The sequence below is a fragment of the Zootermopsis nevadensis genome, unplaced genomic scaffold (assembly GCF_977971745.1).
Source record: "Zootermopsis nevadensis isolate Lab colony 2312 unplaced genomic scaffold, Znev_1.0 Znev_ptg000037l, whole genome shotgun sequence".
Lineage (NCBI taxonomy): Eukaryota > Metazoa > Arthropoda > Insecta > Blattodea > Termopsidae > Zootermopsis > Zootermopsis nevadensis.
In genome coordinates, this window is record NW_028259169.1 from 2,000,770 (window position 1) to 2,017,502 (window position 16,733).

The following is a 16,733-nucleotide window of genomic DNA, read 5'->3' on the forward strand; positions in this document are numbered from 1 at the left end:
TGATTCTGTCTTGGAACAGTCGGCTGGTCCATTGGAATAGTCGCCATTAAACTACGGTTGGGATTATTTGATACCGGTCGGTCAGTATCAACGTAAATTTGTGTTCTAGGAATAGAGTTCTTCGGGACCATTAACAAGATTAATTACCATCGTTCAATCAAGTATTAACGGGTGCTACTTGCACTGAATATCACTGTAAGGATGTCTTCTCGGTGACGTGTGAGATTAGAAACAATTGAAACAACAATCCAACATAACACGCAAGAATATGAGCGGTTCGCCACATTGAGATATACGACTTCAGTGAAAAGACATTTCCATGCCATGTGTGCTCAGTAAAGTCGTTTGTAGGAGTTAGTAACACGTAAATCATATACAGACATCGCGTAACTGCAGAAGCTTGACCTATGTAATTTGAAAATATTTATTCTTTATAACGATGACTGGGGTCACTGTAGTAATTACATGTAGTGTAATATAAAATTAAATAAATAATTTAATAAATAAACACGTCTAAAATTACATAATATTTCCACAAGAAATATTTCTTCCAAAATTGATGCTGTGTAGATGTTGACGCAAATACGAAGCAGATTCATGCGTAACGATGACCCAATCTAACTCACTATAAATAAGTATCAGGTAACGAAAAAATCGGAATAAACATACGTGAATGATAGTACGTCATTTATTAATATAAATTGCCTCACAAAGAAACTGAATATAAATCTCTGGTACATCAATTGCAATATTTGGTGGGCGCGGAATTCTTGGCGCACGTCAAACTTGTGGTAACATATTGGTGTCCTATGTCAAATGTCTACAAAATATATCGAAAATATTGCCTCACATTTACTCGAGGACTCGACGTACAAACAAAAAGACGCAGTCTATCGGAAAAATACGGAACCAAAGCTAAGACGTTCCACCTGTGACGACCTAAATGGAAAGAAATCAATACTTTCGAATGGCATCGAGGACCAATCAGAAGGCAGACAGTACTGATTCTGTCTTGGAACAGTCGGCTGGTTCCATTTGACTAGTCGCCGTTAAACTGCGGTTGGAATTATTTGATACCGGTCGGTCAGTATCAACGTAAATTTGTGTTCTAGGAATAGAGTTCTTCGGGACCAATAACAAGATTAATTACCACCGTTCATTCAAGTATTAACGGTTGCTACCTACACTGAATCTCAGTGTAAGGATGTCTTCTCGGTGACGTGTGAGAATAGAAACAATTGAAACAACAATCCAACATAAAGTGCAAGAATATGTGCGGTTCGCCACATTGAGACATACGACTTCGGTGAATGGACATTTTCATGCCATGTGTGCTCAGTAAAGACGTTTGTACGAGTTAGTAACACGTAAATCATATACAGACATCGCGTATCTGCAGAAGCTGGACCTATGTAATTTGAGAACATTTATTCTTTATAACGATGACTGGGGTCACTGTAGTAATTACATGTAGTGTAATATAAAATTAAAAACATATTTTAATAAATTATTCTTCGTGTGACAACATATATACTTCCACAATGAAATTTTCAATTACATCATATTTAAGTGATAAGTGATTGGTGTACTTGCAAATACTGAAAGTATGTGTCCAATAAAATATCTTTGTAAAACAATTAAATCAGGTATCAAAGAGAAGCCCAGAATATAATACAGTTTTTAAAGTGACGAAATCGAATTTTTGGGTGTTTAATAATATACAATAAACCATAACGATCTTAAGGTGCCCTCACATGCGCAAGTCATACGACTGCACTGCGCAACAACGTCTGCGCAGGTGCCCCACTAACCTAACCTAACCTAACCTAACCCAAACCAACCAAAACGGGGTAATACGCATCAGTGCAAAATGGTTTCCTGCGCACGAATTTTGAAAAAGCGAATGGTTGCTCAGAAATTATTGAAATTTTGTATGGACGTCATGCCACAGGTAAGTTAATGATATTCATACTCTCTTATGTCTTATCGCCTTTTAGAAATTCGCACGAAGGCATCAAAGTCGTGAGGTGGAAGATGCGCAAAGTCGGCCACGACCACTAATCAATAAAGATAATAAGCGCTCACACAATCCCCATATAACACAATTAGTGCTTATATGCGTGTAATACATCATAACACGTCTAAAATTACATAATATTTCCAAAAGAAATATTTCTTCCAAAATTGATGCAGTGTAGATTTTGACGCAAATACGTAGCAGATTCATGCGTAACGATGACCCAATCTAACTCACTATAAGTAGTATCATGTAACGAAAGAATCGGAATAAACATACGTGAATGATATTACGTCATTTATTAGTATAAGTCGCCTCACAAAGAAACAGAATATAAATTTATGGTACATCAATTGCAATGTTTGGTGGGCGCGGAAATCGTGGCGCAAGTCAAACTTGTGGTAACATATTGGTGTCCTATGTCAAACTTCTACAAAATATATCGAATATATTGCATCACATTTACTCGAGGACACGACGTACAAACACAAGGACGCAGTCTATCGGAAAAATACAGAACCAAAGATTAGACGTGCCATCTGTGACGACCTAAATGGAAAGAAATCAATACTTTCGAATTGCATCGAGGACCAATCAGAAGACAGTCAGTACTGATTCTGTCTTGGAACAGTCGGCTGGTCCATTTTAATTGTTGCCATTAAACTACGGTTCAGATTATTTGATACCGGTCGGTCAGTATCAACGTAACTTTGTGTTCTAGGAATAGAGTTCTTCGGGACCATTAACAAGATTAATTACCATCGTTCAATCAAGTATTAACGGGTGCTACTTGCACTGAATATCACTGTAAGGATGTCTTCTCGGTGACGTGTGAGATTAGAAACAATTGAAACAACAATCCAACATAACACGCAAGAATATGAGCGGTTCGCCACATTGAGATATACGACTTCAGTGAAAAGACATTTCCATGCCATGTGTGCTCAGTAAAGTCGTTTGTAGGAGTTAGTAACACGTAAATCATATACAGACATCATGTATCTTCTGAAGCTGGACCTATGTATTTTGAGAACATTTATTCTTTATAACGATGACTAGGGTCACTGTAGTAATTACATGTAGTGTAATATAAAATTAAATAAATAATTTAATAAATTATTCTTCGTGTAACACCATATATACTTCCACAATGAAATATTCAATAGCATCATATTTAAGTGATAAGTGATTGGTGTATTTGCAAATACTGAAAGTATGTGTCCAATAAAATATCCTTGTAAAAAAATTAAATCAGGTATGAAAGTAAAGCCCAGAATATAATATACTTCTTAAAGTGACGGAATCGAATTTTTGAGTGTTTAATAATATACAATTAACCATAACGAGCTCAAGGTGCCCTCACATGCGCAAGTCATACGACTGCACTGCGCAACAACGTCTGCGCAGGTGCCCCACTAACCTAACCTAACCTAACCCAACCCAAACCAACCAAAACGGGGTAATCTGCATCAGTGCAAAATGGTTTCCTGCGCACGAATTTTGGAAAAACTGAATGGATGCTCAGAAATTATTGACATTTTGTATGGACGTCATGCCACAGGTAAGTTAATGATATTCATACTCTGTTATGTCTTATCGTTTTTAGAAATTCGCACGAAGGCATCAAATTCGTGAGGTGGAGGATGAGCAAGGTCGGCCACGACCTCTTATCAATAAGGATATTAAGCGCTCACACAATCCCCATATAACACAATTAGTGCTTATATGCGTGTAAGACGTCATAACACGACTAAAATTACATAATGTTTCCACAAGAAATATTTCTTCCAAAATTGATGCAGTGTAGATGTTGACGCAGATACGTAGCAAATTCATGCTTAACGATGACCCAATCTAACACACTATAACTAAGTATCATGTAACGAAAGAATCGGAAAAAACATACGTGAAAGATAGTACGTCATTTATTAATATAAATAGCCTCACAAAGAAACTGAATATAAATCTCTGGTACATCAATTGCAATGTTTGGTGGGCGCGGAACTCGTGGCGCACGTCAAACTTGTGGTAACATATTGGTGTCCTATGTCAAATTTCTACAAAATATATCGAAAATATTGCCTCACATTAACTCGAGGACACGACGTACAAACACAATGACGAAGTCTATCGGAAAAATACGGAACCAAAAATAAGACGAGACATCTGTGATGACCTCAATGGAAAGAAATCAATACTTTCGAATGGCATCGAGGACCAATCAGAAGACAGTCAGTACTGATTCTGTCTTGGAACAGTCGGCTGGTCCCATTGGAATAGTCGCCATTAAACTACGGTTCGGATTATTTGATACCGGTCGGTCAGTATCAACGTAAATTTGTGTTTTAGGAATAGAGTTCTTCGGGACCATTAACAAGATTAATTACCACCGTTCAATCACGTATTAACGGGTGCCACCTACACTGAATCTGTGTAAGGATGTCTTCTCGGTAACGTGTTAGAATAGAAACAATTGAAACAACAATCCAACATAACATGCAAGAATATGTGCGGTTCGCCACATTGAGACATGCGACTTCAGTGAATGGACATTTTCATGCCATGTGTGCTCAGTAAAGACTGTTGTACGAGTTAGTAACACGTAAATTATATACAGACATCGCGTATCTGCAGAAGCTGGACCTATGTAATTTGAGAACATTTATTCTTTATAACGATGACTGGGGTCACTGTAGTAATTACATGTAGTGTAATATAAAATTAAATAAATATTTTAATAAATTATTCTTCGTGTGACAACATATATACTTCCACAATGAAATATTCAATAACATCATATTTAAGTGATAAGTAATTGGTGTACATGGAATTACTGAAAGTATGTGTCCAATAAAATATCCTTTTAAAAAAATTAAATCAGGTATGAAAGTCAAGCCCAGAATATAATATACTTTTTAAAGTGACGGAATCGAATTTTTGAGTGTTTAATAATATACAATTAACCAAAACGAGCTCAAGGTGCCCTCACATGCGCAAGTCATATGACTGCACTGCGCAACAACGTCTGCGCAGGTGCCCCACTAACCTAACCTAACCTAACCCAACCCAAACCAACCAAAACGGGGTAATCTGCATCAGTGCAAAATGGTTTCCTGCGCACGAATTTTGGAAAAAGCGAATGGATGCTCAGAAATTATTGAAATTTTGTATGGACGTCATGCCACAGGTAAGTTATTGATATTCATACTCTATTATGTCTTATCGATTTTTAGAAATTCGCACGAAGGCATCAAAGTCGTGAGGTGGAGGATGCGCAAAGTCGGCCACGACCACTTATCAATAACGATATTAAGCGTTCACACAATCCCCATATAACACAATTAGTGCTTATATTCGTGTAATACATCATAACACGTCTAAAATTACATAATGTTTCCACAAGAAATATTTCTTCCAAAATTGATGCAGGGTAGATGTTGACGCAAATACGTAGCAGATTCATGCTTAACGATGACCCAATCTAACTCACTATAAATAAGTATCATGTAACGAAAGAATCGGAATAAACATACGTGAATGATAGTACGTCATTTATTAATATAAATCGCCTCACAAAGAAACTGAATATAAATCTCTGGTACATCAATTGCAATGTTTGGTGGGCGCGTAATTCGTGGCGCACGTCAAACTTGTGGTAACATATTGGTGTCCTATGTCAAACTTCTACAAAATATATCGAAAATATTGCCTCACATTTACTCGAGGACACGACGTTCAAACACAATGACGCAGTCTATCGGAAAAATACGGAACCAAAGATAAGACGAGCCCTCTGTGACGAACTCAATGGAAAGAAATCAATACTTTCGAATTGCATCGAGGACCAATCAGAAGACAGTCAGTACTGATTCTGTCTTGGAAAAATCGGCTGGTCCCATTGGAATAGTCGCCATTAAACTACGGTTGGGATTATTCGATTTCTGTCGGTCAGTATCAACCTAACTTTGTGTTCTAGGAATAGAGTTCTTCGGGACCATTAACAAGATTAATTACCACCGTTAAATCAAGTATTAACGGGTGCTACCTACACTGAATCTCAATGTAAGGATGTGCTGCAAACAGACCTTCTTCAAGTTTTGCTATTATTCTCGAGACATTGTTCAATGGCGCAACAAATATTTGAGCTGAGGAACGACTGGATTTTAGAGCAACACACACCTGAACGCGGTCCTAAATTCGTCAGAATCTGTCGAGAATCGATGAACCAATTTACTGTAACCTGAGTGTCAACCTATCCTAATCTTCGGAACTTATTAAAAACACAGACAGACAGAGAGACAGAGAGAGAGATGCTTCAACTGAGTGAACAGTTCTATAATATTTCTTGATGATTTAGACAGGCGTAATACTTCGTTTCTCACTCTGTAAGACAATCCGAACTTGAAAACACTTAGGGAAAGAGATTCAAGAAGATTATTTACAAGCGAGTGGGGGGAAGTAATACTGATAAAGAAAAAGTTATGTAACCGGTACATTAAGCCTTCAACAGAAAATGCTAAATACCAATTAGTTCAATTCTGAAAGTTTACTTCAACGTACGTACCAAGTGCTTTAATTATGATGCCTTTTATATTTATGGATTTTCTATGATTCTCACTATAAACAGCGATCATTTCCTTAAACAGCGTTAACCAGTTGATCTTCGTAATGCTGAAGAGTTGTGTTTTCTTCGCGGTACGGACTGAATTCTTAAATATTATTCAGACGAACTACGATTCTCGGAATAAACAGCGATCATTTCCTTAAACAGCGTTAACCAGTTGATCTTCGTAATGCTGAAGAGTTGTGTTTTCTTCGCGGTACGGACTGGATTCTTAAATGCTATTTAGACGAACTATGATTCTCGGAATAAACAGCGATCATTTCCTTAAACAGCGTTAATCAGTTGATCTTCGTAATGGTGAAGAGTTGTGTTTTCTTCGCGGTACGGACTGAATTCTTAAATATAATTCAGACGAACTATGATTCTCGGAATAAACAGCGATCATTTCCTTAAACAGCGTTAATCAGTTGATCTTCGTAATGGTGAAGAGTTGTGTTTTCTTCGCGGTACGGACTGAATTCTTAAATATAATTCAGACGAACTATGATTCTCGGAATAAACAGCGATCATTTCCTTAAACAGCGTTAATCAGTTGATCTTCGTAATGGTGAAGAGTTGTGTTTTCTTCGCGGTACGGACTGAATTCTTAAATATAATTCAGACGAACTATGATTCTCGGAATAAACAGCGATCATTTCCTTAAACAGCGTTAACCAGTTGATCTTCGTAATGGTGAAGAGTTGTGTTTTCTTCGCGGTACGGACTGAATTCTTAAATATAATTCAGACGAACTATGATTCTCGGAATAAACAGCGATCATTTCCTTAAACAGCGTTAATCAGTTGATCTTCGTAATGGTGAAGAGTTGTGTTTTCTTCGCGGTACGGACTGAATTCTTAAATATAATTCAGACGAACTATGATTCTCGGAATAAACAGCGATCATTTCCTTAAACAGCGTTAACCAGTTGATCTTCGTAATGGTGAAGAGTTGTGTTTTCTTCGCGGTACGGACTGAATTCTTAAATATAATTCAGACGAACTATGATTCTCGGAATAAACAGCGATAATTTCCTTAAACAGCGTTAATCAGTTGATCTTCGTAATGGTGAAGAGTTGTGTTTTCTTCGCGGTACGGACTGAATTCTTAAATATAATTCAGACGAACTATGATTCTCCCAGTCGTGCGGCGGTCTTCAGGTAGTGAGGACTGTAAAGCCCGGCCAGGCACTCTGACTTGGTCCTTCGAGGGAACATCGAGCAGCGGAGAAGAATAGGACGCCAGCTTACGCCGTGCCCACCCGCGATTACCGAAACCTAACGGTGACAGCATAAGCAAAGGGACAACGCAGAAGCAAGGTCTGGCGGGCTGGTGCCCTCCAAACCGGCATACCAAAGCTAAGTGCAGAGGAAAGCGTTAGGGGCTTCCACCTCCTGGCAGGCGTGGGTGTTGGTGAGTACACCGCGTGAGTCAGGATGGTGAAACCCAAGGTGGTGAGACTTAACCCGCAGGGAGTAAAGAGAATGCTAGACGTCTCCGGCCCCTCAGGCCGACGAACCAAAACAAAACTGACTACTAAAACGGATAAAGACAAAGACATGAAACTGAAAAAACAGGCAAAACGCACACCTCGGTCGCCGTCAACTACTGACTTCGAAAATTCGTCGTCAGACCTTTCGGACACCGAAATGACGTCAATTTGGCCACAGGGTCAAGAAGGAGCTAGGGCAACGGCAACCTCGCCAGTAGCAGGCCCTTCTGGCACTAAAACTTTAATCGTAGAGGCGGAGGTCCACTGTTCCCAAGGCGGGACTAAAATTGATAAGGTCAGTGCGCAGAAAGCAACAGACTCTGCTACAGCGTCCTCTGAACGGTTGAATCCGGAGGAAATTGTGGAGGGAGATGACTTCACTGTCATTACCTCCAAAAAGAAATTGAAAAGAGCACCTCCAAAACCCGCAATAACTGACGAAGCAATTAACGCTGAGTTACCTTCCTCTCCCACCCCTGAGACCCGTGATTCTGGGAAGACAGGACCCGCCAATAACCACTACTTAAACGCCCCGAGAGCAAAAATCCCACCGGTAATCATTCACCACCACTATGAAGGTGACATGACCCGACTCAACAAGGACTTCCATACAAAATTCCAGCCGCTGGGCTTCACTTCTCACAGAATAAAGTCCGGAATCGCTTGTCAAACGTCCACATACAAGGACTATCTGAACCTTCAAACCTTCTTGAAAGACAACAAGGTGCCGTTCAATTTACTCAGATCGAACGACTCCAAGCCCTTCAAAGTGGTCATAAAAGGCATTCCGCCAACCACCCCCCCAAAAACCATCCAAAACGAACTGATCGCACTGGGACTGGCAGTTCAAACCGTTATCCCAATGACCGCTTGGAGAGATAAAACCCCTCTGCCAATGCATATAGTCGAACTGGACAACGTTCCCCAGAGTCAAAAGATCTCTCAGCTGTCCCATCTCTGTTTTATAAAAATTTCTGTCGAACCTTATAAGGGGCGAACCGTGCCGCCTCAGTGCGCACGGTGCCAACAGTTTTACCACGTGGCGGCAAACTGTCAGGCCCCTCCGGCCTGTGCCCACTGCGCGGAGGAACATTGCTCGTGGCAATGTGAAAATAGATTCCTCCCAAACTTCGTGCCGACCTGCGCCCTGTGCAAGATCGGGGAGCACGGCTCCAAGTACAGAGGGTGTCCCTTCTTCCGTGACCTCATGGAGAGGGAGACGAAGAGCAGACCTCCGCAGGAAAATTCAAAAAGAATTGCTGGAGCGCGGGTCTCAGCTCAACCCCAGCGACCGCCCCCCAAAACGTTCCGTGACTTCCCCCCTATGGGTGCTGCAAATGCCTGGAGCAGGCCACTGAACTTCGTCAGCTCACAACTAACACAGCCTCCACCACATCCCTACAACTACAACTTCCATCAACCACGGGACCTTTATTCTTCCTATCATTTTCCACAGCCGCACATCATACAACAACACGCCCGGCTTGCCCACAGTGCTAACTGTCCCTGCTGCGTCCGGTCCAACACATCAACACAGGCTGCAGCGAGCAAGCCTCCGAATTCTGTAACAGGCAGATCTTCGCCGGTTCCGGACAGACCAGTCTCTCCCGCTCTCTCTGTAGTAGCGCAGGACGTCACACCTGCCGAATCATCTCTCGGCCCAAAATCTAGGCCCTCAGGCCCCAAGACCAAAGTAACTAAGGGGAACAACACAGAACCACTCAGGCAGGGAAAAGAAGAACACACGAGCCAGAGAGAGACACACACATCTCATGAACGCACCCAACAATACCCACACCCTCCCGCGGGTCTGAGACTCGGAAATCCTCACACCCAGCAGCAGACAAGAGAATTTGTCGAAATTGTTCGGACTTTCAATCCGAACTTCTCTTTCCATTACCTTCTATCTTCCATCTCAGGAATGCTTTTACAATTCATGCAGCACCCTTATGAGAGCGCCCTCCCAATAATCTTTAATAACTTCCTAGCCACCCTCCTCGGTCTTCCTAATCATGGGTAGGTCCCTCAGCCACACTGACATCCTGTTCTGGAACGCCAGAGGCGTCAAGATTAAAAAATCAGAACTATTAGATTATTTGGAAACCAATAACATCCCCATAGCTCTAATTAATGAAACTCATTTACAATCTGCAACAAAATTTAAGTGCCCAAACTACACGACATTCCGGTCTGACAGGCTAAATCAGAGGGGTGGCGGAACGGCCATTCTAATTCGCCAGGGCTTCAAGCATTCGGAAATTCCCCTTCCCCCCCTCCAACACATGGAAGCGACAGCTATCCAAGTTAACATCAATAGGGAAACAATAGTACTAATCTCTATTTACAACCCCCCGGGCAGAATTATAGAGAGTGACCTGGACCATCTTTTGGAAACCGGAAACAAAGTAATTCTAGCAGGCGATTTCAACGCCAAGCATTTAACCTGGAACGCTCGGCAGAACAATGCAGCGGGACAGACACTTCTCACACATTACTATAAAAGTAATTACGTAATCTCGGCTCCATCCCACCCCACACACTTTCCAGATTGTAATCCTGGTGAAGCCGATATACTTGATTTTGCCATAATCAGTAACGTGCTTTCCAGCCACTCAATACGCACACAAGGCAGTCTTTCGACATCCGACCACAACCCAGTTCTTCTTAGAATACGTGGTCCACTAGAACCAGATGAATTAAAACATACATTCGTCTACAGCGAAGCCAATTGGAATCTTTTTCAAAATTACATTTCTGAAAACCTAAACACACAGTGCGTAGACGGGAACTGCTGTAACAGTGAGATTGATACAGCTGTTGACCACCTTACAGACGTTCTGAATAAGGCCACGCACCACTCTATTCCGCTCAGACGGAGAACTTTCAGGTCAATGCAAATTGCAGCAGCCACTCGACTTCTCATCCAAGAAAGAAACAAACTGAGAAATCAGTGGCAAAGAACCCACGACATAAGGCTTCGTCCCCTCATCAACGCCTTGAAACACAAAATTGACTCGGCCATTAAAGATCAAATTTCGAACACCTGGCAGCAAACACTCCAAGGCCTCGACACTACCAACACTAAAGACACGTGGAGGATAACAAAAAGCCTCACAAACACGGACACAAAAATCCCACCCCTGAAACACAATGGCAACGTTGCAATTACCAACCAAGACAAAGTGAATATTTTTGCTGATACTTTAGAAGAAATATTCCAAACGAACCCAAACGTAGACACCAACTTCACCGTTAGCACAGAGCAGGTAGTTACCGACTTCCTGATGCAACCTCCGCAGGCCTCCGTAAGGCTTACAAACCATTGCGAGGTCGAATGGATTATCCGCCACCTTAAACCCCGCAAGGCTCCTGGCCCTGATGGGATTCAGAACATAGTACTAAAACACCTGCCACGGCCTGTTTTCAGATTTATTGCAAAAATATTTAACAAGTCATTAGCTTCAAATTATTTTCCTACCCAGTGGAAAAACGCTAAAGTTATCATGCTCCCAAAACCAAAAAAGGACCATTCCTCCCCGTTAAATTATAGGCCAATAAGTTTATTAAATTCCCTAGGCAAAGTTTTTGAGAAAATCATCTTAAAAAGACTTAATTTTCAACTTAAGGAGCTCCACATTATCAGAAATGACCAGTATGGTTTTAAACGTGGACATTCCACAACGCACACACTATTAAGAAATATAGAGAGAATCACTCACGGATTTAACAATAAGAAAGCCACAGTGGCATTGTTCCTGGACATAGAACGAGCATTTGATAAAGTTTGGATCACGGGGCTAATAGCAAAACTCATTAAAGTCAAAATTCCGCCTCACCTAATCCACGTAATTCACAGTTACCTCCAGAACCGTTCATTTTCTGTTTCACATGGGAGCTCTCACTCAAGCTGCCGCCCCATCAGGGCCGGCGTTCCCCAGGGTAGCCTACTCGGGCCAACACTTTTTAACATCTACATAAATGACATCCCATCCATTGAGAATGACTCCAACGTGTCCATCTCAATCTATGCAGATGACACAAATATCAGTGCTCGCTCAGGAAAATTAGACATAGCGATAACGAAATTAAACAGAGCAATAGGCCTTCTGGAACCCTGGTTTCGGAGATGGAGAATTCAGATCAACATTGACAAGTGCACCACAACCGTGTTTTCAAAACGTTTACGCGACTATCGCTGCAATGTTCCCACCGTAAAATTTTTTAATAAAACCATAGCTTTTACCTCCGAAACCAAATATCTGGGTGTCACTCTAGATTCCAAATTGACGTACAAGGCCCACATATCATCCATTCTCCGTACAGCTAACTTCAGACTGAGGCAACTATTTCCTTTACTCAATAAATCCTCCAGAATGGATGTTAATTTATCGTTAATGATCTATAAATCACTCCTCCGGTCCATACTGACATATGCCTCCCCCGCCTGGGGCTACGCTGCTAACACTCATTTACAAAAACTTCAGACATTTCAGAACAAAGTCCTCAGAATAATAACCAAATTGCCAAGGGTTACTCCAATCAGTACCCTACACGAACAGACCGGAATGCCGTTGATCAAGAATTACATTAAAGGATTAGCGAATAGGCTATACTTGAAATCGGCCATCAGCTACAACAGTCAAATTCAAGAGCTAGGACAGTACGATCCCAGCATTGACAAATACCTCCGCCCCCGAGCCCTTCTTGCGAGGTGACCCAACCCGCGAAATCCTCCAATCCTTTTGCTCAATAAACGGTCAGAGGATTGCCTCTGTAGTACATTGTTCTGTAACATTAGCCCAACAGCACACCTTAAAATTCCTTCACCTCCTGCATAAACGCAGCTAAACCTCGGCTTTTCTTTTGTAGCCCCCACTACAGTGCACCACCAGCCCGTTATAGGTACCCCGGAGAGTCCAGTCCATAGGCGGTCACATCGACCACTCCCCTACGCTGGACCGACCGCGAACCAACAAACACAAGACGACCACGGCAAGAAAATGGAAAAATGATTTATGGAATATGGATTGAAACTTTTGTAATTGGATAAGCAACGAGCCAAGTTGGTCGTTTCTTATCCAAAACATATCTTTGTAAAAATGAAAAGAAAAAAAAAATGTATCAGTTTTTAATAAAGGAAGCGCACGGACAGAGGCTACCGTTAGGGCTCGCGATTTTAAATGCCGGACTGCTGGCTAGAAGTCAGCAGCACGCATCCGGAAGGTCCTGCGACCGGCCAACTCGACCAAGGTTTTCCGTGGTTTTCCTCGGTACTAGAGCAAATGCTGAGTTGGTACCCAAACTCCACGTTGCTCTGCATGCCTCCCATGCAGCCCTCTCAGAGTAATATCAAAATTCCGCTCTATAGTAGCCCCCCCCCCAAAAATTAACGTAAATTATTCCTAACGCCACCCCCAAGGCCAATATCAAAATTCAAAATTAACGCAAAGACCCGAATCAACTCCCCCCTACCCTATTTCTTACCCCATCCTGTCTCCTAAATCCCTTGTCCACACTAAACTTATTCATACCAGAAGGACGAGCGGGCACTGCCTGGGAACCTTCGTAGCCCACAACCAACATTATACCCCTCCCCCATTTATTGCAGTAGTGCCTATCGCTACTCCCCCCACTTTCTCTCTTCTCTCTCTCTCTTTTTTTTTTATGATTCTCGGAATAAACAGCGATCATTTCCTTAAACAGCGTTAACCAGTTGATCTTCGTAATGTTGAAGAGTGTTTTCTCTTCGCGGTACGGACTGAATTCTTAAATATAATTCAGACGACCTACGGCTTCATGGGGTTAATGATGCTTATTTTTTCATTTCAAAGAGCACACAAAAAGTTAATTTATGAATCCTCTTAGGAAGGGAATGAATTATTTCGGAAGATTTAGTAGCGGTGAGACTTAATATTAAACTGTGTTTTTGTATAAAGAGTATCTAGAGATGTGAATCAGACTGCAGTGACTCACGATAGACTCAAATTTCGGTTTCCTTTTAGTTGTAACACTTCAGTTTCCATAACAGAGGAATTTCATTGATTAGGAAAATACATCAGGTACTCAATTTGACGATATTTTATATTACTTTACACAGAATAAACTGAAAGTCCACAAAACTGCAATTTTTATTAGCGAAGAGTAATTATAACTGTTATAAATTACGCCTTCATAGCTTTCTGACTCGAGATACTGTAAACTGGTGCAGCTTTAATTCAATATATATCTCTACTGTGTTGCTACAAGTGGACTTGAATATCAACGCACTTCCTCTTGGTCTACGCTCCTGTATCCCATCACCATCCTTCGGGATACAACGCAGAACGATACTTCGTTCTGATGACTGCCTCAATCAAGCAAAGGATGTTGAAAATGTTTCTCCATATTTTGGGAACCTCTGCTCTATACAGCACTACATTCTAGCATCTCTGTCTAATTCCATCACCGCGTAAAGAACGCCTACTCAGTCGCGTCCATGGCAGACGGCTAATCCAAATCAATACAGACTCCGTACGCAATACTCGGTCCACCTAACACCAACAGCATTTCCTTACGAAATTTATCCAACAGAAATGAAGTAAGGACGACCAGTCAGTTTTTAAAATTTCTGTGTCTGTACACGAAGAGAAAGGCTTTGACCAGTTAAACGACTGTCAGCTACACGATGACTGCCGTAAATGTTTACAACAAGACAGACGCAAGAAACTGGTCTCATACCGCAAGTGTGCGTGTCCATTTGTCTGCATTTTCTCCTTTTCCAATCTTTCCCATCAACAATTCTCAAATGATCTGTAACTTTTCCTTTCTGTTTCAAACTCATAAAAGAACTCGATTCCTTACCGTACGTAGGGGGTTTCAAACATTCTTTGATTTTGGCGATATCGGTACCTTCGCGAAACCCCATCCACGTAGACCAGGCTTTACTCAGACACTACATTACCGTCGAGACATACTAATTTTTAATTTCCCACAGAACACTATCTACGAAAGTCATTATAATTTTTAATCAACCTCGAAATAATACATCACCGTACTCACCCGAGTCCATCGCTCACTGGTGCCTCATCGTTTCAGACGTCTCGAGCCAGACGACGTCACAGAGCAGCGTCCAGGAGCGAGACGTGGAAAAATCTTCAGAGGGTTCACGACGGCGATGAAGAATGATGATATCATAATCACCGTGAATGTGAAGAGGGCTCCGCCAATCACCTCAAAGCAGACATAATGACAAGAATTTATAATTACGTCGCTTCTGTACGTACGCTCTGAAACTCGATCAGTGGGCATTATCTGACAATTTCTCATTGTACTCAGCGGAGTCCTTAGTTCGCTGCTGCTGTAATATAATTTTCGGGTTGTCGTGTTAGCGACCTCACGATGTAAGCGGCCGTCATCCTCACCGCTCCGTGAACCTCAAGTCTTGAACGAGTGTCACGTGGTTGTTACCACTGACCTAGAAGGAGACGGAATGCGTGGGCAGAATCACAGAACAATCAAAACGTAAAATAAAATAATATCTCAGAATACTTAGTTCAGTGTTGCAAAGTCATTTCAGCCATCTTGTCTTGTGCGACCTAGGCCAAGTCACGTTTTATCCTCAACGTACTTTAAGAACTCTCTACTTCAGAGGACGGAATATTTCATGCAACTCACCTTGAATGACTTAAGTAGGCTCTCGTTGTACAGGACGTAGCACCCGAGGACACACAACAGGACACATGTACTCTCGCATGTGCGTTGTCACAGTCCTAGAGAAAAATATATAGACGATCTTATATCACGCCAGACACAAATGCATATAAGTCAGGGTCGTTATCTAGAGCCTCGTACTACCACCACGAAAGCTTCAACAACTCTTTGGCTGTCGAATAAATCGAGAATTAAACCAAACACAAGCTGAGACGTAATATCAAAATGGCCGACTGAAGCCCCAACTTACGTAAAGACTGCGTACATCCGCGCTGTACCGAAGCAGGAGACAGACAACCGGGAAAAACTCAACTTGTTCGGAGAAAACAAGTTTCGCGGAGCATGCTGGGAAAGGCAAAGATGAAAAACTCATCCACCGCGTGTCGGCAGAGATGAATAAGGGGCAGATAAAATTATACGTCCAGTAATAAAACACTCGAAGCGCAAATACTACGAGCAGCGAAAACTCAATGATTTAATCGAATGAAACCAAATCGCGGGACGGAGGGTGAGCCTCAGCCCCTAGACAAGATCTGTTGCCAGGTCGGTTAGTCGAAAGAGTTGGACGACTTGCCTCGCCCACGAGGTCCTGTTTCCTGTAGCGTGCGAGCGCAAAGCCAACGAGTTGGACTCGTCCGACTCGGGCGGTTCGTTGGAACCCGGCGCCCGGGCCATTGTCCGGAGCCAGGTCCGCGCCTCTGCTCGCTCAAGAAACGGCCTGGGCCTCCACCTCCCTTCGTGGGGCGCGGGGTGGTTAGGGCGCGGGGTGGTTAGGGCGCGGGGGTTAGGGCGCGGGGGTTAGAGCGCGGGGGTTAGGGCGCGTTTTGAATTCTGGTTGTGGATCCTATGTGGGATAATATGGGGATTTTTGGTGGGGAATCCTGCAGGATCGTGGGTAATATTATGTGGTGAATCCAGGGGAATATCCTGGG

General features: G+C 42.1%; 2 protein-coding genes across 2 annotated transcripts in view; one reads left to right on the top strand and one right to left on the bottom strand.

Annotated features, from left to right (window-relative positions):
• LOC147871824 (transcription-associated protein 1-like) overlaps positions 1-16,733 on the bottom strand; it is a 48,826-nt gene that overhangs the window by 25,252 nt on the left and 6,841 nt on the right. The window contains exon 2 of the mRNA XM_087360012.1: positions 15,151-15,860. The gene's annotated coding sequence lies outside the window, so the exon portion shown is untranslated. The remainder of the gene's footprint in view (positions 1-15,150; positions 15,861-16,733) is intronic.
• On the top strand, positions 7,718-14,445 carry LOC147871825 (uncharacterized). The gene is made up of 2 exons (XM_087360023.1): positions 7,718-8,407; positions 12,982-14,445. Exons 1-2 carry the CDS (start codon positions 8,057-8,059, stop codon positions 13,012-13,014), a joined length of 384 nt encoding a protein of 127 aa, XP_087216149.1. The 5' UTR covers positions 7,718-8,056; the 3' UTR covers positions 13,015-14,445.

Bases quoted from the DNA above. Each gene is read 5' to 3' on its own strand.
- LOC147871825 (XM_087360023.1), top strand. From the start codon at position 8,057: ATGGTGAAACCCAAGGTGGTGAGACTTAACCCGCAGGGAGTAAAGAGA. The intron at 8,408-12,981 runs GTCAGTGCGCAG...TTTCTTTTGTAG, and splicing joins GCGGGACTAAAATTGATAAG to CCCCCACTACAGTGCACCAC.